The 26,900-nt window shown below is 42.9% G+C and overlaps 1 protein-coding gene across 3 annotated transcripts; it reads right to left on the bottom strand.

The window, feature by feature from the left end:
- Positions 1-44: 44 nt before the first annotated feature.
- Positions 45-24,770, bottom strand: plxnc1 (plexin C1). Of its 3 annotated transcripts, none has more exons than XM_035426003.1 (31): positions 23,527-24,770; positions 22,760-22,900; positions 22,272-22,406; positions 22,080-22,180; positions 21,494-21,602; positions 21,243-21,411; positions 20,998-21,100; positions 20,792-20,885; positions 20,357-20,395; positions 19,150-19,283; positions 18,681-18,857; positions 17,342-17,444; positions 16,572-16,745; positions 15,875-16,048; positions 15,352-15,448; positions 14,784-14,894; positions 14,190-14,293; positions 14,048-14,086; positions 13,248-13,372; positions 12,461-12,659; positions 11,391-11,537; positions 8,486-8,654; positions 7,826-7,926; positions 7,058-7,133; positions 6,247-6,281; positions 6,014-6,109; positions 5,019-5,182; positions 4,545-4,692; positions 3,982-4,122; positions 3,520-3,594; positions 45-2,437 (listed from the first exon to the last, which is right to left on the bottom strand). In XM_035426003.1, exons 1-31 carry the CDS (start codon positions 24,475-24,477, stop codon positions 2,333-2,335), a joined length of 4,536 nt encoding a protein of 1,511 aa, XP_035281894.1. In that variant the 5' UTR covers positions 24,478-24,770; the 3' UTR covers positions 45-2,332. The 3 variants fall into 3 exon arrangements, with proteins under 3 accessions (XP_035281894.1, XP_035281895.1, XP_035281896.1); XM_035426004.1 differs by having other exon boundaries at positions 14,048-14,083; XM_035426005.1 differs by having other exon boundaries at positions 22,760-22,885.
- Positions 24,771-26,900: the final 2,130 nt, after the last annotated feature.

Raw genomic sequence — 26,900 nt, 5'->3', positions numbered from 1 at the left:
TAACCACTATACAGAATTTCCTCACTTGCTGTTGGTTTGTTGAATGATGGTTTTAATCAAAGTAAAATCAAAGTGTCAGCAGCCAAGGCCTTCTGGTTTAAGAAGAGTTGAGTTCAGTCACTCCATTTTATTATTTGGCACACTTACACCCTAAAGTCGGTTAGGGCACTGAACAGTTAATAGAAAAACTCAGGCAAAGCGAAGTTCAAGCAGCAACATACAGACTGTTAGGGTCTGACCATATTTCAGGGACCACGGCTAACGGGCATCTGGGACTGCTCCATCAATTATTAATCAGTCATTTCCAGGCTCATAATGTAGAATGTGTGTGTGTACATTTGTGGCTTGGCTAGGTCTGGGCCTTAGGTTTTTTGCAACCAGCAAAACTCCACTAATAGCCTTTTTAAATACTTATCCTTTGCTTGCATTTATAACAGTTCACTTTTAATTTAGCATGGTCTTTTTTTGGCTTCCAAGGAGACAACATGCTAATCTGTAGAAATTGTAGAAGAAAAAATTCACACCCCTGGATATATTTAACCTTGATTTGTCCATTGTTTGAATTTAGTTGTGTCACTCACACTCAAAGATAACTTCCTCCAAACTCGATACTTCCTGTACGCACTGAACATGGACTGATTCGGGAACTCCCCGTGCTTGGGCAAGGTCCTCACAGTGCAAACCGAAAAACCATGAATAAGTCCACGCAAAGCGCGAGTTGCCACTGCCTTTGCTCTAATACGCATTTCCTCACAAGATTGCTTCTTCCAGGCTTCAAATGCCCTAACGGGCTTGGGGTCAGCACACACTTCGCAAATAGAAAAGCCGCTACTCATCGTTCGGCTCATCGTGATTCTACCCCGTACGGTTTTGCAGAGGCGTTTTGAAACTCATTTCACTAGAGAAAGGATTTGAGCCTACTCAACACTGAGCTTTTCAAAGAACACGCTCTTTTGCTTGTGCTGTAAAAAGCGGAACGGCAGTTCTAGCAGGCAGTTGGCGTTACGTTTTGAAAGTGTCATTACACCCAAGAAACCAGTTTAAAATAAGATCCTGCTTACTGACCTGTTTCTCATTTTTTAAATCTTCCTGTTTGTTGTTAAAATATCAGCAAGAGACACACAGTATTTAATAAAGTATTATTAAAATACGAAGTAAGTAAATTTGCATGTACATTAGGTATATCACCAAATAAACCTTCCAGAGCAGTAGCATGTGTTCAGTTAGATATAAACAGTAACCTGTGAATAACTTTCTCCAGCAAAATTCATTTAAAAAAAACATGCATAACTGCTATGCTGTAGCATTAATGTACTCTTTCACAGTCGTGCAAGCCTATATTGCACATGTAAGTACCCAAGCACTGAAACACGTCAGGCTACACTGATTGGCCCGGTGGAGCGTAGCACTTTAACAGCATATTTAACAGCAAAATCACTGAAACAAGATGCATTCGACATTGCAGCTGATGGAATGCTTGTGTATCTGAAGCACCTCAGCCTGTTTTACACCACAGAAATGAAGATAAGCTCCGAATGGGTAAGCCTGACGCAGCCTGACTGCTTACTGGCTTTGTGCAGAAACCACCAGACTTAAGAGCCATTGCTTTCCGCAGGGGGTCACTGACTATAAGGCATGAGCTAATTAACTTGACCTTTTATAAGACAACATATGTTCCTCACAGACGTTCCCTAGAAGTAGCGATGAGAGAGTATTTTTTGATTATGGTAGATCACAGTTTATCCTAAATCACAAAACTACCCTTTAATTGGGGCTGTTAACCTGTTTTAACTGATCAGTTGTGACTGTTTTACAGAAGCAAATGCCAAAGTGAAGATGTATGAGGTAAAACAGGACGGCCAAACACGTGGCCATGGTTAGTGCATTGTGATTTTGCTAGTCTGTTCAAAGAAGCCTGCGGAACATTCTTTCAATAATTCATGCAGGTGAGGAATACCCATTAGCGTGGGACCCCAAAGTGCATAAGGCACGAAGACCTTTAACCTGAGGAATAACAACAGCAACTGTCTGCCCTCTGCCCTGAAATGTGAGATCAGCCGTGTGCTTAAAAGTTTTCAGTCTGAGTTTCCTCAGGGCTGCTGACTGGAGGCAGCCGGCCTGGCTTCCATAGTGGCCATAGAAGAGCCCGGCAGCCTGGGTCCATCACCTGCTTGAGCTGTGTGACGGTGAGGGAAGAACTTTGATCCAAGAAACAGCTCTTCCAGCCAATAAACATGTCTGTTGGGTCTATGCGGCAGGAGGGAGGTCGATCCCAGGAACAGCCCTTCCGGCCAATAAACATGTCTCTTGGGCGTGTGCGGCAGGAGGGAGGTCAGTCCCAGGAACAGCTCTTGTCATTGGTGAACAAATCCTTGACCTGCTGCAGCTTCTCCTTCAGCTCACTGGAAGCCCCATTCTGTACCAGCTTCTCCTCTACCTGCGGATGTAATAGATGACACGAGTCACCAAAGATTACTGTGTCTTTCTGCAGTGGATGAACCATCTTCCTGTCATCGAAAAGTCTGACATTTTCCTTCAGTCTGTGTAAAACGGTAACAAATGCCTTTCTATCTAAAAAAGGACTGAGCCAGACAAAGCTCTCAGCCTTGCCCTAGTGAGGCTCAAGGTCTCCAGTGACAGGGTATGCTCACACAGAGCTCCAAATGCATTATCACATTGATACGTTTTGTCTGGCCTTGGTATGCTTGTCTGACCACACACATTGTTTCAGGCTTCTGATTGGCTGTTATGTACCCATGGAATTCTGACAATTCAAATAGCAACAGTCTACTTTCTGATTCTTCCCATTATTAGGTGTTTGATTCTATTATTATCATGCAAGGCAGCTGCCACAAATTGCCATGTTCCGCAAGAGTGAGGCTGTGATGTATAACTGCCAGGCTGAATTAATGAATTAATAATGGCCTGCATTTATATAGCACTTTTCTCACACGCAAAGTGTGTTACAGTGCTACCACCAATGTGTAGCACCCACCTAGGTGATGCATGGTAGCCGTATTTGCACCAGTACTACACAAGTAATTATTCATGACTGTTATACTATGTTAGTAATTGAATATTGTGATATCTATTGAACTATTCAAAAACTGAACAGAGACAATGAAATCATGACTGCTCTGTTCGGGAAATGTGCACACAGCGTTTGCAACAGCCCTCAGCCCTCAAAGCAGGAAAAAAAAACGCTTGCGACATTTCCACGAGAGTGGAAAGTGGAAAGTACCGAACGCAGAATTTTTCTTCCTTCCAAATAGAAGCCCTCTGACGACTTGTTCTCGCCAGAGAAGAGTGAACTAGGGAGTCAGACCACTGCTTCTGCGACAGGCGCGTGCTCTGACTCCTGGAGAATAACGCAACGGACGATGCAACCGTTTTCACCCCGACGGCGTGGGCAGTTACCATCGCGTTGAAATGCGTGACGATGTTTATTCTACAAATGGGACAGGAATGGTCTGGGTGAACATGAGGTCGGTCCTTCTGAATCACAAAACGAAAGCCTACCGCGTTGAAGTTCTGATGCAAGTACTTGTAGATTTCTTGCAGTGCGGCCGTTTCGTTGAATTCATTTTCGTGTTTCTGAAAAAAAGCAAAGCAAAGCGGTCAGCAGGAAAAAAGCTCTCACCACCTACAGTATCTCTTACTGTCCCGTTATCTCGATGTCAAATTCATGTTCACGCTTCCAACCAGACCTGGGTCAAATACGTATTTGTTTTGGATTCAAATTCTTTTCTGTGCTCTATTGATCTTGCCTGGTGTATCTGAACCTGCCAACATGACCAGGGTTTACACTTTTTCTGGTGTATTTAATTGGTTCCAATACACCAGACAAGATCAGTAAAGCATAGAAAAGTATTTGAATCCAAAACAAATGCGCATTTGACCCAGGTCTGCTCCCAACCACACACATAGATTACGACAGTTCTTCAATAAGCAGGCGAGAATCGGTCAGTCTGTCAACTTTACCTCTGATTCTTCCTGCAGGAAAGCCTTGAAATCTTCGCTGGAAAACCCAGGCAGATCTCCCACTTGCTTGTAGTAGGCCTTCACCTCCAGCTTGTACTGGGGGATGTCTTTGGCATAGAGGAGTTTGTTGGTGGGAGAATGCTGGAAGTGACGCGTTGAAATCTTCGGTTAGTATAGCTTATTGGAAATTTAAAGAGTATGTTGTAAGGCTTGTAACAGAAATCCCCTTTTTAAAAAAATTTTTAAGCAGGGTCAGCTTCTCTCATTTTCTGTATCAGCCACCAATTGGACTGGATGTCATTTATTTCACCTCAGGGAGGATTTACTGAAACTGACTGATCTGATTAGGCTTTTTAATGTTCTGTGAACTGGTGATATCCCACTGCCTCCGGTTTCTTCAGAGAAATGTCTAAATTTCTAATTGGATCCTGTGACTGGACAGGCCCATTTATTAAGTAATCTTACAGTAGGACCGGCCCAGTTTCACCCCATGATAAATACATGTGTCCTAGCGGAATGATTTTTGTGACAGGGGCTTCACGTAAGGCTCAGGTACGGGTTACCTTGTCCAGCTGCTGCTCGGCCAATGAGAAGGAGTCCATGAAGGCCTGGGCAATGACGGACAGACAGCTGTCCAGAAGCGGCGTCTTCTCCATGTCGAACACAAACTGGGGGTTCTTCAGAATGTTCACCCAGAAGCGCAGGGGCAGGCTGGGAAGGTGGAGGACCCCAGGGAGGATGAGAGATAGGAGAGCAAACTTCACTTATCTGTACTTTTATGTTCACAACATACCCTTGGGTACTTAACCCAAATTGCTTCAATATATCTCCACCTGAATAATATGGATATTATGTAAATATGCAGAAGCTATGCACAGGTTGCTCAGGATAAGAGTCCCCGCTAAATACCTGTAATGCAGTCATATAAACGTAATATTATTATTATTATTATTATTGCTATGCACATTAGAGCCTGAAACTGATGTTGTGAGTGAGTATGGCTCGCAGTGGGGACTGAGAAAAGCGACGTCAGGCACCTGTTGGTTTTCCAGATGTGGAGCACATCCGGGTCGCTGATTTTCTTGCTCTCTCCCTGAGCGTCCAGGAAGTCGAAGAAGTACTTGACTGCGGGCGGGACTCTGCTGTTGGCGGTGCCCCAAATCGTCCTGAACAGCTTCTCCACGTAGGAGTGCACGGCCACCTGAGGAGTGAGGCATGAGACGTTACGAGGGGTATGAGGCGTCTTTCGGGGGAGACGTAACGTTAAACCGATTTCCTGCCTCAACTGTGGTCACTAAAGATCCCGTGACACTCATCGCAAAGAGTAGGGGGTTCTCCGTTGTCCTGGCCAAATCCCAGATCTTGCTCTCGCAAACTTGCCACCAAAATCATCCCCTGATTTAATTGGCTACAAAAATATTCTCTCCCTCTCCACCTTCGCTAATGTGTGGTGAGCTTTCTGGCGCACCCAGGTGGGTGCTACACATTGGTGGTGGGTGAGGCGAGTTCTCCCTCATCACTGTAAAGCACTTTGAGCGTTCGGAAGTTCAGAAAAGCGCTATACAAATACAATGAATGAATTAATTGAGGTAACCATGGAGATTCTCAGTGGGAGCTTTGAAAGCGACTTCATAACTCCATCACACGTTCACCAACTGCCTTACAAGTGCTCTCACTTTATCAAAATAAAAATGAGAGGACTGCAAGAAAAAAAGATTTTATTTGATATATATTTTTTTGTCTTTCTCTTGCTTTGTATTTCCCTTTCCCTCTCATTCACACACACGCACACACAAATTTGTAGGTTGTAGTCTCCACAAGTTACAGCAGTTTTAGGTGTCTGTACTTTTGTGGACAGCAGTTCTAAGCGTCTGTACCTGTATGGACAGCAGTTCTAAGCGTCTGTACCTGTGTGGACAGCAGTTCTAAGCGTCTGTACCTGTGTGGACAGCAGTTTTAGGTGTCTGTGCTTTTGTGGACAACAGTTTTAGGTGTCTGTACTTTTGTGGACAGTAGGTCTAAGCGTCTGTACCTTGGTGGAGAGCAGTTTTGTCAGATAGATCTCTTTGAGCTTCAGCTTCTTCCTCTCTGGATTCCCTCCCTGGGCACAATCAATATCAGGATCGATCTGTGACAGAACGCATCAAGGAACAAAGATCAGCTGCCGCCCCACCTACTGAAGAACCGTTTCCAAAGCCATTTTCATTTCTTGTTGATTAATTATATTATGAAAAAAAAACTAGAGAGAGTCATGGTGCAGCTTACCAAGTGGAAGTACTTAATGGAGTAGTTCCTATCATCTGCAACACACAAAACACCGCACATGGTTTAGGATTACTTTTCCCTCCGAGACTCACAGGGTGGTGAAATGACACCGTCTGCAACTGCCGGACCGCTGCAAATGTTCCAAACGAGTTTTATCCGGCGTGTGGACACAGACATTTAACGCACGGCACTCCTGAGGGAAAACATTTAATGAGCGTAGACCCTTGACGCCTCTTACGATGCATCGGAGTGCAAGGAGAAACACACTGCAACCTCTACCCCCCCCCCCACCCACCCACCAGTGCTTGAACGCTTAATACCGACAGTCAAGACTGAAGACTGTTCCCCACAAAAAACGACCAGCGCTTTAACTGGTCTCAACACCCAGGAGGCTGATTCGATAGCATGTTTTTCATTGCTTTTCAAATTTATCCCGACACACACACACACACAACAGATTCAATACCAGGGGAGGAGTCCAAGACATTTCCAGTTGTTTTAAACTGTCATAGTTTCCAAATGCCATCATTTATTAGCCTGACAGGTGCAATCACACGGGCATCCTGTGCAGAGCACAGTTTGTGTACATGTGGCTATTACACCAAAGTGGGTCAGGTTAAAACGTCTGCTCAGGGGTACACCAGGTTCAGTCTGTGCAGTAGCCATTGCCCTCAAGCGAAGGGGAAGTATCTCTAAAAACCCAAATAACCACATCCTATCACCGGCTTCATTGGGTCTCATCAGATATCACTCACCCTATGGAAAAAAGAAACCTTGTGTTTGTGATGTCTGTGAAGAGGCCACGACTCACCCTTCAAACTGACTTGTGTGCTCAAAGGGGCGTGGGCTTGTTTTGTGATGACTTTGACAGAGGCTCCATCGGGAATCTGCAAAACAGACCAGCAGTATGGAAACATAGATCTTCCAAGTAATCGGCCAGGCAATCAACCAGTCAATCAGTCAAACAATCAACCAAGCCATCCCTCAATGCATCCATCTGTATCTCTGCTTCTTGGACATAGAGTTCTTTGGAAAAAGGCTATTGGAAAAGGAGAGTAAAAAGTACAGTGATGCTTTGGATTGAGGTTTAATATAAGTATAAGTATAATGTGGTTTAAAGTTTTAATCTAATCCTGGTCCTATCCTTATCTAGTCCTGCCCTTACTTGGTCTTGGGACATGAACATTTCGGTTAAAAATCAGGCCTTTGAAAGGATCCAATATCTAGGCTAGAAATCACACTGTGGTGGTGTGTGTGTGTGTGTGTGTGGGGGGGGGGGGGGTGCTCCTTGAATGGATTTTGAACCAGCAGAAAGCACTGTACAGCACTTGAAGCTTCTGCAATGTTTCTGAAGGCTAAGTTCAGCAAGTTGCTACAGTAACATTCTTTAACGAAAGTGCAAAAAAGGATTTTGACATTGTTAACAGCGTAACAGACAGAACACTCCTTCCGCTTTTGTTGCTGCACTTGAACATGTGTGAAATTAGGTCATAAAACCACTGTCGTCGAGAAGAGAAGAGAACACAGAAGGCCTTATTTGGCCGGGTTGGGTTGGGTTGGCTTGCACGATCTCCTTCACCTGGTAGTGCCTGAGGGTGTTGAGCATGGTCACGGAACCCATGACCTCTGAACTCTGATCCACTTCCTGTAGCAGGACAGACTGGCCTCCTTTCTCATATGCTGAAATGAGAACGAAGAGAAGAGTTTAGGGAACCAATAGATGTCCGGTCTTTTGCTTTCACCACATTTCTGTACCGCAGTAGCAACACGAGAGCGGGAATATTGTCTTTTAACAGGGGAAGTAATAAGTGGACAGCGCGCCAGACAACCGCCTGACTGTGTAAGCACACAGTTCCTGCATTATTGAACAAATCAGACCCTTTTTCTTGTGTGAAGCTCAGAAGATGTTAAGACCAGTGGCGGTGGCACGTTGTAGCACTGTGGGCCTGGGCAACCCAATTATATCACTGGCCCAAAATACTGATCCAGTGTAGTATTGCAAATGTGGAAAAGCAACTGTAACTGTGACGTGAATATTACTCTAACTTTGTGAAGTCGGCCTAATGACTGCACACTGTTTATGAAATATGATGTTATTACTTCAACGCAACCAGTGTATTGTCCTGTTTAAGTGAATGCGACACTATCTCAATCTTAAATAATCTGGCCCACTCACTATTACCTAGACCCACCCACTAATTAAATCCAGCAGGCGAAGTTTCAGAAAGGGCATGCTCACCAATGTCAATGTCTGGGAGCTGCCCACTGTAGGGGAAGCCAAACTTGCTCTTGAAGGCCCCTAGAATTTTCTCCTTCGCCTGCTCCACCGTGTCGCAGTCCAGCACGCTGACCTCCAGGGGGGAGCTGCCCTCCCCCACCGACACCACGTCGAAGGACACATTCAACTTCTGTAGGGTCACAAGGGCAATGGCCAGGAAATGACACAGTGACATCACAGCAACAAACCGCAAGCAGCAAACTTGAAGGTTCTGCGACAGGCTTTTTATATACAGCAGATAGACTATATGTCCAAAAGTATCTGGACACCCCTTGGTCTGAGGCGGTTTGTAAGGTTTTGGGCCCCTTAGTTCCAGTGAAGGCAAATCTTAATGCAGTGACATTCTGGACGGTTCTGTGCTTCCAACTGGCAACAGTTTGATCAAGGTCCTTTCCTGATTCAGCATGGCAAGGGCCCCATACACACAGTGAGGTCCATATAAAAATGGTTTTGTTGGGATCAATGTGTGGAAGAGCTTGACTGGCATGCACAGAGTCCTGACCTCAACCCCATCCAAAACCATTGGGCTCAATTATAAAGCAAACTGCGAGTCGGGCCTAATCGCCCAATCAGCACCCGGCCTCACTAATGCTCTTCTGGCTGAGTGGAAGCAAATCCCTGCAGCAATGCTCCGACATCTACTGTAAAGCCATCCCAGAAGGTTGTTATAACAGCAAAGGGTGGACCAATTCCATATTAACACCCATAATTTTGGATGAGATCTTGTCTGTCCGTATGTCAGGTGCCCACATACGTTTGGCCATGTAGCGTATATTTGCACAGAGATGTCTGGGGTCCAGGCCCTCGTCTGAATTCAGTCATATTTTCTCCCTGGTATTTAACATATTCATCTCGTACAGTGGTAAAAACAACTGCATTACCAGAATAGGCAAAATGTACTGGCATTACTGTGCACAGGATATGATCAGTTCCCTTTTTTGAGAACTTGTGCATACTTGGTGTCGCCCTCGTTCAGCCGAGGACTGCTAAAAACGAAACATAAGATGTTCACGATTTCCAGCGACGAACACACTTTTGCAGCGTGACTGCATGCAGAAAAGAAGAACTTCTCCAGAACCTTCTTTTTTTTTTTTTTTTTTTTACTTTTCAAGACAAATTTCAATGATGATATTTCAATGATGATGTAAAGGTGTTCAAAACAGTCGATGTCTTACAGGAGGCATTTGCTTTAATCTGCCGAATAAACCTGTGCTTACTTAAAACCAGATCACAATATAAGAATAAAATCCATATCCGCATTGGGCAGTAGCCACATAAGGGACAGCATATGCCATTGAGCTGGTGAGTCATTTTGTAACAAAAGTTAAGCACAGCACCACACAAGGCTACAGGGTTAGTTGTCTGTGCTCATCGTAAGGAAGTGAAAGGTGAGTTTATTGCAGTGAAATGCTTTCATTCCCCAGATTAATTAAGCGTGCTCAAAGGAAAAACCCTGAGGTCTACAGTTCTGACACAGTTAATCCAGGAGGAAAGGGGCATTTTAATATGGTGTTCACCTGTGCCAGTATACATTATTGTGTCTTATTTCAATGATGATGTAAAGGTGTTCAAAACTGACTGTGTCTCTTTTTAAAATTCATTTAAAAAAAGTTTCATAATGATTCTCTTATTTCTGACAATTATTCAAAAGAGCCCAGCCTAATTATATACTATATGTAATAGGCAGGGTGCCACGAAGTGAAAAGATACATCCACTTCCTGTCAACAACAGTGTTTTTTTCTTTTTAAAGAAAGCTAGAACAATCCTTAAAAAGACAGGCAGACTCCTAACAGCAGTTAGCAGCTGCTAACTCTCTTTCTACTCTCCACCAGGGAAAATAGAATTGGTTTGAAAAAAAAAAACGGCAAACTAAAACTTTGAGCAGTAACTGCATCTTCAAGCAGTATCATAACAAAAATAAACATGCAAATAATTCCGCGTACTACACCATATTATCAAAAGTGCCACTTTGCCAAATGGCTACAGTCACGCTTGGATAAATGGACACAGAAGTGAAACAGTGTACCATTTCATACAGTGTAAAAAGCGATGCTTACATTTATTTGTTGCGTTTCACGGCAAAAAGAGGAAGTGGCTAGATTATGTAAGCGCAGGCTCTGGAAAGCTAGACTAAGCTGGCAGTTCTCTCACCTCAACAAAACTCAGCAATGCTCACGGTGCCCTGCCTCCACCCAGACAAGAGCATTGTCAAACAAACACCACAGGCTCCCTGCAGCCCACCTTAGCACGAGGTGGTTGGAAGTTATAAGTGTGTGTGTGTGTGTGTGTGTGTGTGTGTGCGCGTTGCACGTCTGTTGTGTCTATGCGTGTATGTACGAGTGCATGTGCACATTGTCTGCGTGAGGTTAGATAATTTTGGGTTTCAAAAGAATGCCAACAGCCTGCTGCTTTTTGTTTTGTTCTTTGCGGCCTCTTCACCGGGGGGCCCTGCCTCTCTATTAAGGCCCAGCATTAACGCCGCCCTGTCCCGGCCCTGACTCACGGGACAGCTAACACAGCTAACAGCTAACAGTCTCTGGCAGATTCTGGTTCCAGAATGCTAACCAGTAGAGGCACCGGCAGTTAGCATCTCTTGCCTTCTCCCCTTCTGGCGGCGAAATTGATCAGGGATTGGTCTACTTGACGTCACACACGTGCGGCACAGAAAGAGCCCGTCAACTTACTGCCGAGGAAAACTAGTGCTAGTTGAGCAAGAAGGTTACATGACCCACCCAAGAAATGGGTGTAAACTACATTGTCAATGTCAGAACGCTACAGGGAGAACTCCGTGGTCTGTGGTCTACGCACCAGGAAGCAGAAAGAAAGAAGACAAACGGAATGAAGAAGCGGGCGTGGCCCTCGTACCAGGGCGCTGAAGTCCTGCGCCTGCCACAGCAGCCAGTCCTCGTTCAGCGTGTATAGCGCCTTCTCCGTCACCGAGTCCACGGGACCCCGGGAGATCTGCTGGTTCAGCGCCGACACCAGCAGGAACAGGGGCTGCCCCACAGACTCCTGGGAAGAAACAAAAAAATTATAACAAATGCTCCTGATCAAGAGAGAGAGAGAGAGGGGTTACGTCCCCAAGATGGTCTAGGGGTACAGGGGAGTAACAAAATGAATGATCATTAATGATTAATTTTATTTACACAATTATTTTAATATACAACGAACAAACAGGAGGGGAAACACTGGGAGGTACCAAACAAAAGACAATAACCAAAACAAAAATATAAGCTACTAACAATTCTAGAAATGAAAGAACCTAACTAACTGAAACCCGAAAATTTTCCGAACCTAACTATATACTGACTATTCTAAACTGAACAAAAACATACAAGGGTGGTACACGCCCTTAACTATATATATACACAAGTGGAACTAACAGTGACAGTTCTTAGAAAAAAATCACACTCCTAACCCAACACAAAACCAGCAACCAAACCAGAGACGTGAACCCAAACCCGAAGTCTATTCAGGAAATACGGTCGATACACAGAAGTCAAAAATAGCACAGAGTCAATACAGAAGTGAACTAAAATTCAAATCCAAGTCACTCCAGGGTAACTGACAATATTAGCTATATATAGGTGTGGGTTGGTTCCTCATTGGCCGCCAGGCAGGTCCGTAGAAGAGGATTGGGGGGAAAACAACACACTCTTCCTCCGCCTCACCAATTGCGGAGTGACCTGTAGCAGACTTGACGGGATAATGAGACCGGGAGAAAAAACCTGGCACGTAACAGAGGGAACTGGTGTAGAAGACTGCATGTAACAAACCCTTGCTGATGAGAGAAGTTCACTGATTTTGAGGTTTCACATATAGATTCAAATAGCACATTCACAACCTCACAGCTGCAGTGTCATTTCAAAGTCGTGGCCGCCTAGTTCTAAATGAAAATGAAGTGCAGAGAGAGAGAGAGAGAGAGAGAGACTGACCCGCAGGAAGCCGTAAAGGCAGATGGACATCCAGTTGGTCAGGAGCTTCTCCACGATGGACTTGGTGCTCCGCAGCATGAGTTTGGGTTGGGTGTTGCTGTACTGGTCCATGAGGGCCCGGAGGAGGACCTCCATCACCTCGGTCAGGTAGGGGAGGTCACTGTGCAGGGCCAGGGTCAGCAAGGAGGCCACGTGGCACCTGGGCCAAACAGATGTGGTTTTACTCCACCATTAGCACCTTCACGTTGGAGGCTACACCACAGTAACTTTACCTCCCTGCACCACACCAGCCAGGCTACACCACAGTTACTCTACCCCCTAGACCACACCAGCCAGGCTACACCACAGTTACTCTACCCCCTAGACCACACCTGACAGGCTGCAGCACCAGTTACTCTACCCCCTTACACCATGGCTGACAAAAAGCCAGCTACTACCCCACATCTGAAAAGTTGAAGCTACTGAAAGCCCCCCCCCCACCAATCTGAAACATATTCAATCTGGCCTCTATTCTACAGCTGAACAAACTCTACCTCAATTGCTCCACCCCCTTAATGGGGGTGGGTGGCATATGGTGTACATAACCTATGCAATTTGTCCATCATCTTTACATCAATAATTTTATTATTTGTATCATCTGCATTGTTGTGTGATATTTATATTGAGAGAAAGCAATTCTGTAACACAGATGTCAGTAAAACAGACTATTCGGTATTATCTAACCTAATTTACACATCCGTTAATCAGCATCCTCATATACTGTGAGTGACCCTGATTGGTGACTCACTTATCATTAATGCTGAAGTGTTTCTGTTCCTCCAGGGCGTGGACAAAGGAGGTGAGGAAGAGCCGGTTCCGGATTAGGGCAGACAAAGCCTCACACCTCCTGTCCATCTGTGCATTCTCTGAGGCCTTACAGAAAGACAGGGTACAAACGCAAGCTTAGTACCAGCAGCCTGATACAGGTACAAACACCAGCAGCCTGATACAGGTACAAACACCAGCAGCCTGATACAGGTACAAACACCAGCAGCCTGATACAGGTACAAACACCAGCAGCCTAATACAGGTACAAACACCAGCAGCCTGATACAGGTACAAACACCAGCAGCCTAATACAGGTACAAACACCAGCAGCCTGATACAGGTACAAACACCAGCAGCCTCATACAGGTACAAACACCAGCAGCCTGATACAGGTACAAACACCAGCAGCCACATACAGGTACAAACACAAGCTTAATACCAGCAGCCTGATACAGGTACAAACACAAGCCTAATACCAGCGGCCTGATACAGGTACAAACACAAGCGTAATACCAGCGGCCTGATAACAGGTACAAACACAAGCCTAATACCAGTAGCCTGAAATGAACAGGCTCAGCATTTATTTAACTTAAAAATGTTTAAGTCCTAAAATCCGGGTAAATTGGTCAACTGAACGCCTTTAAAAATCTGCCAAATAATAATAATAATAATAATAATAATATGTGAGAAATAAGCAGAAAAGGATAGCAGCCATTCATCAGAAATGGATCTGTGTGCTGCATGGTGAGGCCAGAAGAGCATGTTTGGAACTGAGCTCACCTGGTCCAGGTCTTTAAGGAAACCACTCATAGTTACCTGCTGAAAAAAAAAAACCATAAAAACATTTTCATCAATGGCACATCACTACTGTATCAGTTTCCTGAGTATGGTGCACTCCACCTGAAATAATTCTCTTACTTACATCAGGGAAGAAGATTCTAGAAGCGAAATGCTTGTAGTCTAAGAAAGGGATCACTCCAACATTTTCTGTCAAATCCATTTTTTGTGTCTGCATATCTACAAAGCCTACAGAACATTGAGGAAGAGCATAAATTATGTTATTATAACATTGTTATTCATGACAAAACGTTAAGCTGGAACACAAACTGCCTGTCAGCTCTGTAAGTTCTGAACTTAGACTTCAGTACTGGAAACAACAATGACAAACAATTCCAGGCAGATAGGCATCTTTTTACTGCTTGTGGGAAAAAATTTGAGCAAGAACAGATTAAGCATTAATAACGATGTGGTGTTCACAGTCTGTTCTTCTACATTTCGGTTTAGTTTGACAAGTGTAATAAACACACGCCAGTGTTTGTGCAGCAGAACGTTTGCCAAAGAAGGTGATTTCACCAAGCCGAGCCTCAAAAAGAGTTGAAATGATCCTTCTTCATGTAGAATATAGATATTGTTCTCCACTAGGGGAATCGCAATGCAGAGGCCTGGGTCACAGGCAGCGGTGAGACTGGGCAACGCGTGGTTCGTTACAGGTCGCGGCGTTTCCATGGCAACTGACCTTGCCGAATCTCTTTTCTGATGTCGCACTCCAGCAGCTCCACATATTCGTTCATTCGTTCCGACAGTTTCCTCTGTTTCGAGCGGTAAATCCACGCGGTGCATCCAACAGCTGACACCGGTAAAATATGAGTTAGCAGCACTTTATTTTCCCCAAACAGTAACATTTTTCACGAAGGAGCATTTTGTTTTGCACAACAGATTCAAACTAAAAATAACAATGTAATAGACACACAAACACACACGCGCACACACACACACACACACAATTCTTCAAACACTTTGTGAAGGCTACCAAAAACTATAATGAGATGATACGTTAAATGTAGCCTTGGCGTGGCTAGTAACAGAGATGACAATAACACATAACACACAATAATAACAATTGTATATTTAAATGCAAGACCCAACCTCATAGGCTCATACAGTAAGTCTGTCATTTGACTTTTAACACTGCGGTCCTTCTGTTTTCCAGGCAAAAGTGGGAAAATCAAATCCTCTGTGAAAATGGTTCATCCATCTTTTGTTTTCTAGAGAGTGCATCACTGGCGCATATTCACAATACTCACCAGGAAAAATCAAAACGATGATACAGATGACCAATACAATCAAGTACAACGTCTTTTGTGGCTCTTTTACTTCAAATTGATGATTTCCCAAATATATCTGAAACAGACATAACAGATACAAGTGTACCTTTAACATGTTCTAAACATTTCCATTGCTAACTCAGTTGCAATTTACTGTGAGTCAAATATTTAAATTGCATTACATTACATTTATTTGGCACTTTTATCCAAAATGATGTACAGTAAGACTGAAGGTCATTGGAACAACTACAAAACACAGGTCCGATAAAGTACAATACTCATTTTGTAACGGTTATTCATAGCCATGAACACATTAAGTCCAGTTCACACAGTAAACATTACTCTGACCTAACCTAAGCTAAGTCAAACTAGTCAAACAAGCTACAACATCAAGATAATGATACAAGATACAATAAGTGCTGGGGAAAAGAAAAAGATTTAAAAGAAAATAATAAAATATGTGACAAGCTTCAAAATTATGACTATGAAAAATATGACTCACCTTCACTGACTCTATCTTGGCATTAGCCTTGTTGTGTATTTCACAGTCAATGGAATCCATCCCTGAAGAGTGACTTGGTTCAATTTTATCCAGCTGACATTTGTGTTCTACATCACCCTCCAGCGCGTATATATTCAGCTCCTCCCTGGATATGTTCAGTTTGTCCACTTTTTTCTGGAACACAGAAAAAGAGAGAGAGAGAGAACCTTAAAGTTAAAAAGAGGAACATCATTAAGAGACAGTAAAACTTCTGGGATAAAAAAATATACTTCAGTTAAGCTGTATCAGATACTCCCACGACCCTGCCCAGCACAAGCAGGTATAGATAATGGATGGATGGATGTATCAGATACACACATCTGCTGGCATAATTTTTATGTGCATTTCACATTTTGCAAAGTAAATCTGTATTAAAATGAATGGTAGGATTCTTTTTAATAAGCCTGCCTTACATAGGCCTCCATTCAATCAGTATTTGTCCTTCACTTGACTCACAAGTGATCAGTGAACATTACTGTTTTTCTCCACAAACTCAGTTGGGCAAGTTTTTGTGATTCGTGAATTCGCCAAACTTGTTTGTGAAGAACTAAATTCATACTTTTAATTGTTAATGTTAATTGTCAAAGTTAAGGACAAAACCTGACTGAATCCCGACCTTAAACTGAACAACTGAACATCTGAATAAATGGTGTTTTACCTCAACAGTGATGCGCAAATCATCTCCGGATGGTGATGTAGTGAAGCGGATGAACTCTGGATCTGGGTGGTAGGTGAGGGTCGCACATGCAATCGTTTCATTTGCAACCTTCAGTCTGACGGTGACATTTCTTCTCGTTCCCGTTCCAACAGAAGGAGTGTAATACTGGAGATTCTGAAAAGATACAAATTTCAAGCACCAGCAAACAGTGCTCAGAATGATAGGTCATCGTGGCAAAGATGCGGCAGGTGCTTTGGCTCTGTTTTGACTGTTGTATGGTTGTGGTGGGACGTCAGATGGATACATTAAGGCCAATCCTGGGAGACACTAAAGAGTGAGATGGCAGTGTTTACGTGATTTAAAACCCGTTTTAATAAAATTTTCATTTCAAAAATGTGCTTCGAGGGAATGTGGGGAGCTAGGGAAATGCTGTGAAAATGCAGACAGAAACCAAATCTCAGCTCACACTGGACTAGACTGGCATGTTATCATCACTGAAAATGACTAACCATGAGAGCCAAAACTCGTGTGCATTCATAATGTAGAAATGTATTTCACTGAATGAGGATATGATCTTTTTTTTATCATTTCTGAGCAATGCTAATAACTAATGTTATCTGAGAAGTACTGTGAAGGCTGACAATGAGACTGGATGGGGAACTGGATATGTAAATCTTGTCAAAGGGGTGCGTAAAAGAACGACGAAAGCAATAAGTGGAAGACTGTGAGAAGCAGGCTGTAATGGGGTGACGATGATGAGAGGCCCTCACCGAAGAGCTGAAATGAACACCAAGCGTCTGTGGGGGGTCCAAATGCTCTATCTCGTCCACAAACTGCAGGTTTGTGCCCAGGACACTGACTGCTCTCCCCCCACTATCGAATGCAAAAAGAAAAAAAGAAAAATGAAAGAAAAACAACCAATCACAAGAGGGGAACCCAGAAAGCTTATTTTTCCTTTCCCATGAGTTTTTCTCTTTTCTGGCTGCAGATGTAACGGATTCCCTCGAGCGACTCAGTAGTGAACATGGAAGGCAGGAGTAGGCGTGAAAGCAAAGGTAATTTTCATGGTTTGGTTTTCACCTTTCTTGGTTTTGTTCTCATGGTTCTCATGTGTCTTCGTGGTTTTCATGGGTTTTAATGGTAGGTCCAGGTCTCTATTGCCACTGCAGGTGGAGCCTTGCGGCCTTTTCTAGCTTCCCAAAAAATAGTTTCACCAATGCAGTGTAGGAACATAGGTGGTTGTCATGGATGGGATTAACGTACATTCCTTTGAGCCATCATGTGCTGAAGAGTGAGCAGGTGGCTAGAAATACTGAGCTACCTGGGGCTAAACCAAATGTATGACCTCTTACCCTAGCCTTCCGATTTCCACAATACCAAAGTATTATAAGTGCATCAGTGCTTCTATGAAGACCCCAGGAAAACACAACCAATTTTATTTATGACAATAAATGAAAGGTAATGATAAAGCCCATACTGTCTTTCATGTGACTCAATTATAGCACAAAAAGGCAGTTACCACAGATACAAAGCTAGACAGGTCTGCAATACCTCCAACAGAGAAGGAAGCTTTAACGAGGACATGAAGTGTGAGTGGAGAGGAAACGGATGCACGGACAGCTCTTACGCTGTGTGCCACGCTAAAAGGGAACGCAGCAAAATGAGTCGGATGAAAGGACGAGCAAATGTGGACCTGGCACACGCCAAGCCTGCTGAACTACCTCTGGTCCTTGGGAGTTCCTGACCAATAGGCTGAGGAGAATTCTAACGGTGAGAGGTCAAACCACTGCCTGAGTCATTTGGCAATTTAAAGAAACAGAAAGGCTGAAGAATAAAATGAAAACAGGAACTCTCAGTGGTTAATTCCTCCCCTCCCCCCCTCGGGGTGCCTAGTGGATGCGGCAGCGGTTTGAATCTGACCGTGTGACCTCCCTCCCTCCCTCTCTCTCTCTCTCTCTCTTTTTCTCTCGCTCGCTCACCATTCTTCCTGTCTCACTACACTGCACTATCCAATGAAGCTGAAATGCCCATAAAAAATATATCTAAATTTTTTTATTTTAAATTCGACCTCTGAACTGGGGGGGTGGCGGGGGGGTGGTTGGGTCTCACCTGGCCCAGCTGGAGTCCGGCGACAGCCCAGTGCAGGACGGTAGGGATCTGTAGGTGATTTCGGCCGACCCATAACACGTCCCGTCCGGGAGTTCTACACAAACAGTCATTCGGCCCTTGCTCCCACCCGGAACATGCAGCGTCAGCCTGTCACTGGAGCGGCTGTGGAATGGAACCCTGCGCGTAGAACACATGCGGGTTAGGCCCGCCCACTTTTTACTCACACCAATAGAAACAGAGCATGAAGAACTGGTCAGATTGGAGGTCACTATCAAAGAGAGAGAGCCGATCATATTCTCCAAAAAGACTGGAGCATCACATCATGTGTCTTCCACACGTCAGGTAAATGAATGAAAACCATCTCAAGCTGATTACCATGACAACTAACATGTAAGCTTTCCAGTGAATATACAGGTTCTGATTCTTCAGGACACTACAGAAAATACAAGGAAAGACCTGTGTCACTCACTCCATCTGATTGCAGCCCATGTCTCCACGGATATGTAGTTTAGTCACATGATCAAGGTTTTTCCCTGTGATGGTTGCATTGTTTTTTCCATAGAAGGATATTTCACTTGGTGTTATTGAGTAAATTTCTGGTTTCTAGAAACGACAGAGACAGACACCTATGATTAAGCATAAAATTACATCTCTCATCCCCATAAAACCATGTGATCTGTTTGCCCTGAGCATGGGAAATGTGCAAAGCACATTTTAAAGGCAAACTAAGCATTATTAAAAGAACCTTTCGTGGCCTAACTGAAAGGCAAGTCTGGGATGAAGAGATTATGATACAGTTGTCTTGCTGGTGATGACATTTCCAAAAAGATACATTTTAATGGTTAGGATTAATGGCTAAAATCTTATTAAACCGTGAATAAACAGAATTATTAAAAGGCAACATCCACACAAGGCACTTGATCATATCCTGATTGCCCCCTGGCCAAAATGTATGTAAAACAAATGCTCCATTCACAACTGAAAGCCACATGCTGTGTGTATGTGTGTGTGTATATGTGTATATATATATATATATATATATGATATAATATATATAGATACTGGTACAAAATAAGAAAATACTACATTTATTAACAGATTTTGATGATTAATGCCATATTTTGCATTTGTTTTTGGCAGAATAAGCGTAATATGTATTAAATGTAACATAAACATTAAACAAAAATGAAGAAATAATGAGAATTTGTGTTAAACAAGGGAAAATAAATACACCTTCCTCTATGTATTAGTTCATATCTGCATAATTGAGCAGTCTAATGTATCTTACTGTTCTAAATTTTACGATCAGCTTGAACATGTATGTCCTTGCCCTGTATATTCCTACATACTTGGAAAAGTGTAGAAATATTCATGCAAAGTTTACAACAAAATTTAAACATATATTATTTAAAAACATAAAATATCTAGTACTATATTTTTCAAGTTTAAGTATAATAAACGACACATACTAAGATAATATTAAAAGTTTAAATTTTTGAACAGACTTTTCCTCTGGCAAATTCTGGTCACTGCTACACTAGTTTTTTTTTTGAGGGCTTGTAGCTTTAAGAGGAAGGACCAGTTCTCATTTTCACTTCCTCTAGATTCTTCAGCACATAAAAATCCACCCTCAAAAAAATACGGTTCAAATAGGGTGAAAAGACAGTTTGACTTACAGAGATATTCAGTCCAGAAGAGTAGTTCTGACATGTGCCCTGCAGGAAGAAACATTTAACAATAGATATATAACAAAGCAAAGATACTATTCTGTGCTTGGGGATGTAAATTAAATCTGGTACATAGTTATCCAGTAATGATGCATATGCTGGATATCAGGATTACTGAGTACAGTGGCTCACTCTAGGGGTGAGATCATTTTTATAATCTGTGAAAATCAACATGTGTGCATGATGTTGACTATTGACAGAAAAATATACAAAATATAGACACAACACAATGGTGAAACAGCTAATGATGAGAGGTAGGAGCAGCAAGGAGAATCACTCATGCGCACAAACACCTACTCCTACCAACGGCGATTCATGCATGTGTTGCGAAGCCTCAGTTCGATGTGGGTGTCTTACCTATGTTGAGACTGGAATGACACTTACCTGTGTGTAACTCTCGTGTGAGGACCAAGGCATCCAGGAGCAAGTGTGTTGTGTGAAAGACCACAGGCAGCCAGCTGCCACACACTCTGAGCACCTGTGGACAATGTGAATACATACATGTTCATTTTTCTGTAATACTGAAATAGTATCATAGAGCCCCAGAAAGTGAATTATCTTTTTAACTATTATAACTTAGATCCACTAACAGGGCAGACGTGGGACCTCCTTGGATGAGAGAGCAGTTCTTCAAATTCCAGGATTCAGAGACTATCTGGTTGTCAATAGTGATCTTCACTGTTACACCCAGGCCTGCAAAAGTAAATGAATTCAATGCACCACACAAACTGAGGCAGTAGGGAAAAGGGGAGATGGGAGGTGAAGGAGAGGGTAGAGGTGGAGATGGGAGGTGAAGGAGGGGTAGAGAGGTAGGTGGTGAAAAAGGGCCACTGACCTGCAGGAAACTTGTCCCTGAGGAAGACGCAGGAGCAGCTGGGGAATGCCGCGGTATCACCAGACCCGGCACACAGACTCTCCCCACGCTCAGTGGTGAAGGCGCAAGAGAAGGCGGGACTTCCTGTAGCTACCACCTTCAGGTGAGCTGTCACATTCAATATGACCTTCTGAGAGGAGGGAAGTGCAGTATTAGTTTGACCGAAGTGGAGCACAGTTCGGTGTAAAACCTCTCCGAGTAATGTCCTCTACCTCGCGAGATGGCGTTTCCTCCGCGCAGAAGGAAATCATTCGTTCCTGCAGCGAACCGTCAGGAATGGAGATCCATGTTGACGTGAGGCACTCGTCATGAAATGTGCACCTGGGGTGATGGGGACAGCAAAGTAATGAGCACAGGTGAAGGCAGGCGGGTCGTGCAGCACAGCGAGCTGGTGAACGCTGATGGACATTGACTGGAAATGTGTGAAAAGCACAGCAACACATTACTGAGCCTTCAACAATGTTCCTGATAACAGTGCTACTGCTACCACTAGTCATTTCACATGAAACCATGGTCCAAAGATGGTCCTTTTTTTAACTGAACCAGTCCACATTTCTTTTTACACTGGAGACTGCCTCCCTGAGCTGTGCCCCTCACACCTGAGGACTGCACACCTGTTAGGTCCCTCACACAGAAAGTGCAAACGTGCAGTCGTGACCTGCCCTTCAGTAATTCAAAGGAGGAGCACCGCGCTGATGCGCTTAAGCTAAAGCTAGCGCCGTGCCCTGCCGTAAAAACGACGAGACACCTGCCAAATGAATACATGAAAATGAAATTAGGAGGAGCGATAAGACTGACCTGCTCTGAGAAGAACACCAGCCACAGAAGGGATCATGGGAAAACCAGCAGTCCCTCATGCTGCTGTACCTCCAGCACTGAGCCACGGCCACCCGCTTCATCTGCGTTACACAGTTAGTCAGCTGTGCCCATTACTACAAGCACAACTTTAAACCACACGACAAAAGGGATCAAAACGTGATCATAAGGCACCTGATTTCCCAATGCCAAGTAGATGTGCTTCTTGTCTACGGGGTCCAAAATCATTTTGGAATGCACAGGACGGTCGTCGCCAGATTTGTACAGGACGATAGGACAGGTTGGTTTCATGGCCTTGTCCATTGAAATCTGAAACAAAAGAGGCTTCACACAGTGTTTCATCTTTGTGTCTAAGCTGGGTCTGTGGAGTTTCATAGGTAAACGTACCTTGGTGCCGTTACAAGTGCATACAAATTAGGGATAAAATGAAAACACAGGATGGTAGATCTCCAGGAACAAGGTTGGGATGTTCCAAAAATATTTTGAGATGATTTTCAGCAATGTTAATGCACGCACCAAAGATGCTTCTATTAACAGCTACATGATTTACACTGCAGGAAACAGTTCAATTCATGCGGATAGGACTCTGCATGCATTGGTAAACATCTAATGTAGAAAAGATGCCCGCGTAAACGTTGTGAATTACTGTTGGCCACACCGACCTTGATTAGCTGCCCATCTGCTGTCCCGATAAAGAACACCAGCCAGGAACTGGCAGTCACGGTGGCCACTGACGTCATCGACCGGTACTTGTAAACGGCCAATGGTGCGACGGTTTCTGACTCTTTGGTTTCTGACTCTTCCTGGAGAAAACGTTATATTGGCATACACGTAGAAGGGTAGTCAGCAATAAGGCTACATGAGTGTGAGACATGGGACTGCCCTTCAATAGGCTCTTAAAGATGTGAATCCAAATAACAATTTTGATGATCATTAATGATTTCATATATTTCGTTTAGAAACATCATAATTAATTAACATTACATGGCTTTGTTGAATGCTCGATTCTGATTGAGAATTCAGACTCCCTGAAGTCAAATATTTATGCATAATGACCGCTGTTCTGGATATGGTCGGGGATCATCCCTTACACGTGAAATGCTGTAGTAGTGGCATATTGTAAATTCTGTGGTAGTTTTTGATGTAGGCTACTCACTACATAGCTACCATATGGACCCCACCACGTAGCCTAGAAATGATTAATATCACTGTTCTTTTGAATCCTGTAAAAAAAAAAAAAAATTAAAGGGACTGCTGATCCGTTTTTGTTGTACTTCATTAAAATATATGCATAAAGGAACATAACATTTTTGTCAGGGCTCATGCGCTTATATATTTAGACCTAGTGGGTTTAGCCTACCATATTAGACCTCCATACATTACAGTGCCGTGATACGATCGTTTTCAGGAATTTATAGCTTCTACTAACCTTATTTGTACTAGAGGACGGTTCCGCCCTAAAATCCGGATCCTCCCGTCCAGGAGAGTCTCTTGGAGTGATATTAAAAATGGCTAGTGCTGTACTCTCCGGGTCGAGCGAGTTACCGACTTTGAAGATACCTGCCCAAAGAAGAGGGGAACCTCCAACCACTGCCGATGAGGCTAGTCGTGTGTAGTATTTGCTCCCGCAGCACTGGAGGGTTGTACCTCTGAAGGATTGCAGTGTATCTCTCTTTTTATTTCCTCTCTTAATAGTCAGTAGTCGAACTCGTGATTGAGGACTCCTTATGTTGAAATTAATTAATATATAAAAGTGGTTCTTCCACGGGAAGCCATCCACAAAGTCCAAATCCACCCACTGCGCTGATCTACTTCTGATCTGGGGTGTACCATATTCATCTTCAGACGCTGAGAATATTCCACGGTCCTGGGAATCATTTGTGTTTCTAAGAGTTATGAAAAAAATATCGGCCACGCAGTTACGCAATTGTGGCACCGCTCCGGACAGAAGGTATGTGTTATTTGTTCTCTCTCCGATGTCGACCAGGAAAGCGAAGGATGATTCATTGGGATGGACTGAAGCTACAGCGATTTGTTCTGTATGTACAGTTTTTGAAATATTTTTCAAATCTAGCACATCACAGTACCCACAGTCATAGGTTCCACAGGTGATCAACGTGTTGTTCTTTCCAAATGGCACCAACATCTGCACCCTGTTAGGTTGCGCCGTGTCCTTTCTTATTTCAACGGTAAGGTTTCTGTCCATCTGGTAGAGTTTGTCATCCGTGGCGACGTAAACCGCACCGTTTACAACAGCAAAGTTATTGACATTTCCATCTAACGGTTGGCTTTCATCAGACTGACTGTGACCGATTATGAAAACGATAAAGATCAACGTCTGCATTCTTTCTTTCCACTTTAAGTAATACAGAAAAGACATTCAGTGCATTCACGAAGGCAGAAGTCCCTTCGCGGAGTCTTAGCTGGTGCAGTGGTGACCGATTGAAAACTTTTCCGTTTGCTGCGCTCACACGTGTCGTTAGCTCAAACTTCCCTATTATTCTGGCAAAACCTGCCCTCTCTCTACATGGTATAGCCTGTAGCTCACCACAGAGAACAAGGCTATAAATTGTATGGCTATAAAACATGCCCCCTCACTGCATGTTATAGGCTGCAGCGTACCACCAAGAACTAGGCTATAAATTGTATTTACGAATTCATGATCTAATCAACGTTTCGCATAATTGAGCGATTAACGTAGCCTAATATAGACCCAGCATATCACTTTCTGGCCAACCGTGTACCCAGCAGGCTACTGCTCTACTGTAGCTTTAGCTGCAGGTAATCAAGCAAGGGTATCGTATTAGCCTACTACCTGCATTTGGCTACTACTAATTTGCAGGCCATTGCGGAATGTTATAAGCATAACATTATAATGCAGGCGAGCATTACAGAAGGTGCCTATTTTTAAGGCTGCTACTGTATGGCCAAAAAGTAGGATGCCCATGCGACGTTACGAATAAAAAAACTGAAACCTTGAGTTACCCTACCTAATATAAAAATCGTAAGACACCAGAACGTCTGTTTAATATCATGACATTCTACATGAACCCTGCCCCTGCCTAGGAATTATCTTGCCGTTTTGTCATATAGCCTACTGCCATCTTCTGGCTAAACAAACAACAAAACAAAAAAGTCATAATGCTACTTTTCTCATGCCATATGTCCTCAGAGATTTTCTTTTCTAATCTAGAAAAAAATGTGAGAAAATGTCGCCACTGTTCAAAGGCGATAACATTTTAAACCCAAACACAGTGGTTTTGAATATTTATTTATTTATTTAGCTATTTTAGGAAGTTCAGTATAGTTCACTATGTTCCGGGTACAGAAGAACAAGCAGAACATCCCAAATTAATGGTAACGGGACACATTTACAGACATAACAGCTCTCAGCCACCTACATACATACCACAGAGAAAATAGACTGACTATCCACCACCATAGTCTCTTCTGGACAGCGTCATACACGCATTAATCTATATATGCCCAGCTTGCTCTTCCTTGATCCTGAAACGCCACTCAGCTGCTTATTTTCCTTCTGTTCGCTTAGCCTCTTGAGGACATGAAATGAAAATGGCCATGTTCTAGTGTGATTTTTAATTAAAAATCAGTACTGAATTTCATTCCCCCCCCCCCCATAAATTAGCAGTTGAATGAGGCATGCTTTGTCGGGGTTGGAGTGAAACCCTACAGGACGGTAGATCTCCTGGAACAGGGTTGGTTACCACTCATCTAAAGGCATATAATATTTTTTCAATGCAAAATATATGTATAAATATGTGAAATACTTCCATAAATGTTTGAAATATTAAACCAAATGTGAGACACTGACATATTTATTAAATGTATGAAACGTACATGAAAAACAACTTAAATATTTATTTTATCCAAAAAATGTGGTATTTGAGATTTTTAGATAAATTCTTTAAAACCCCATAGATATTGAAGATAATGAATATTTTTGAATATGTTTAAAAATGAACTATTTTACTTGTTCTGATGCAACACTGGGAAAAATATTTGTAATTAAACCATTTCCTGCATTTGTCTTTCCCATAGTATAAACTGACTATTTGTAATATTTTATAAATTGGGTATGTGTTACTGGACCATGTAAAACCTAAAGTTGTGATAGAGAAATAGTTCATCATGGAATATGAATAATATTTTTAATTATACTCTGTATTTGCAGGTATATGGGTGTGAGTAAGATTGAGCAACAGACTCACTCTGAGTTTATAATAATAATAATAATAATAATAATAATAATAATAATAATAATAATACAATATAAATTGTTTAAACAACCAAATAAACAAAAAATAAAACATTTCTTTTCATCTTTTAGTGTGGAAAATGAGGTGGATCAACTGAACCACCAATTTTATGGCACAAAATTGAGAGGTTTCATTTTATTGTCAAGGCATTTTCTTTAGAAAAATGAAAGCAACAACAAATAAATCAGAAATAAGGCCAACTTATTCCCAACCCCAAAATTTGCTCTTGCGCATTGGACCACAGCAGAGTTTAAGGCACATACTCTACTTTGACTGTTGTGTGTTTAGTTCTGTTGGTTTCTAAGAAAGAATCAATCTATAGTTCATTGCTTGTAAAGAATGCAATACTTCTTTGCCCTTTCTTACAATACGAGGATATCCAAAAACTGGAGCTTGTGGAAATTTGAGGTACTGTCAGGTTTCTGTTCCTGTTTTCTGTCTTCCTTTTTGGGCCGCCAGATGGTGGTAGTTCTGTTCCTTTTCCCTGTTTAATTGTATTATTGGTTCCAATTATTCTATTATTGTT

Source organism: Anguilla anguilla, chromosome 7 (genome assembly GCF_013347855.1).
Source record: "Anguilla anguilla isolate fAngAng1 chromosome 7, fAngAng1.pri, whole genome shotgun sequence".
In the NCBI taxonomy this organism is placed as follows: domain Eukaryota; kingdom Metazoa; phylum Chordata; class Actinopteri; order Anguilliformes; family Anguillidae; genus Anguilla; species Anguilla anguilla.
Note: the sequence above shows the minus strand (reverse complement) of the source record. Positions and strands in the feature narration are given on the sequence as shown.

Bases quoted from the DNA above. Each gene is read 5' to 3' on its own strand.
- plxnc1 (XM_035426003.1), bottom strand. From the start codon at position 24,477: ATGTCTTTTCTGTATTACTTAAAGTGGAAAGAAAGAATGCAGACGTTG. The intron at 18,858-19,149 runs GTGAGTGACACA...TTCTACGCGCAG, and splicing joins ATGGGCTGCAATCAGATGGA to GGTTCCATTCCACAGCCGCT. The intron at 14,087-14,189 runs GTAAGTAAGAGA...TTTTTTTTTCAG, and splicing joins CTAGAATCTTCTTCCCTGAT to CAGGTAACTATGAGTGGTTT.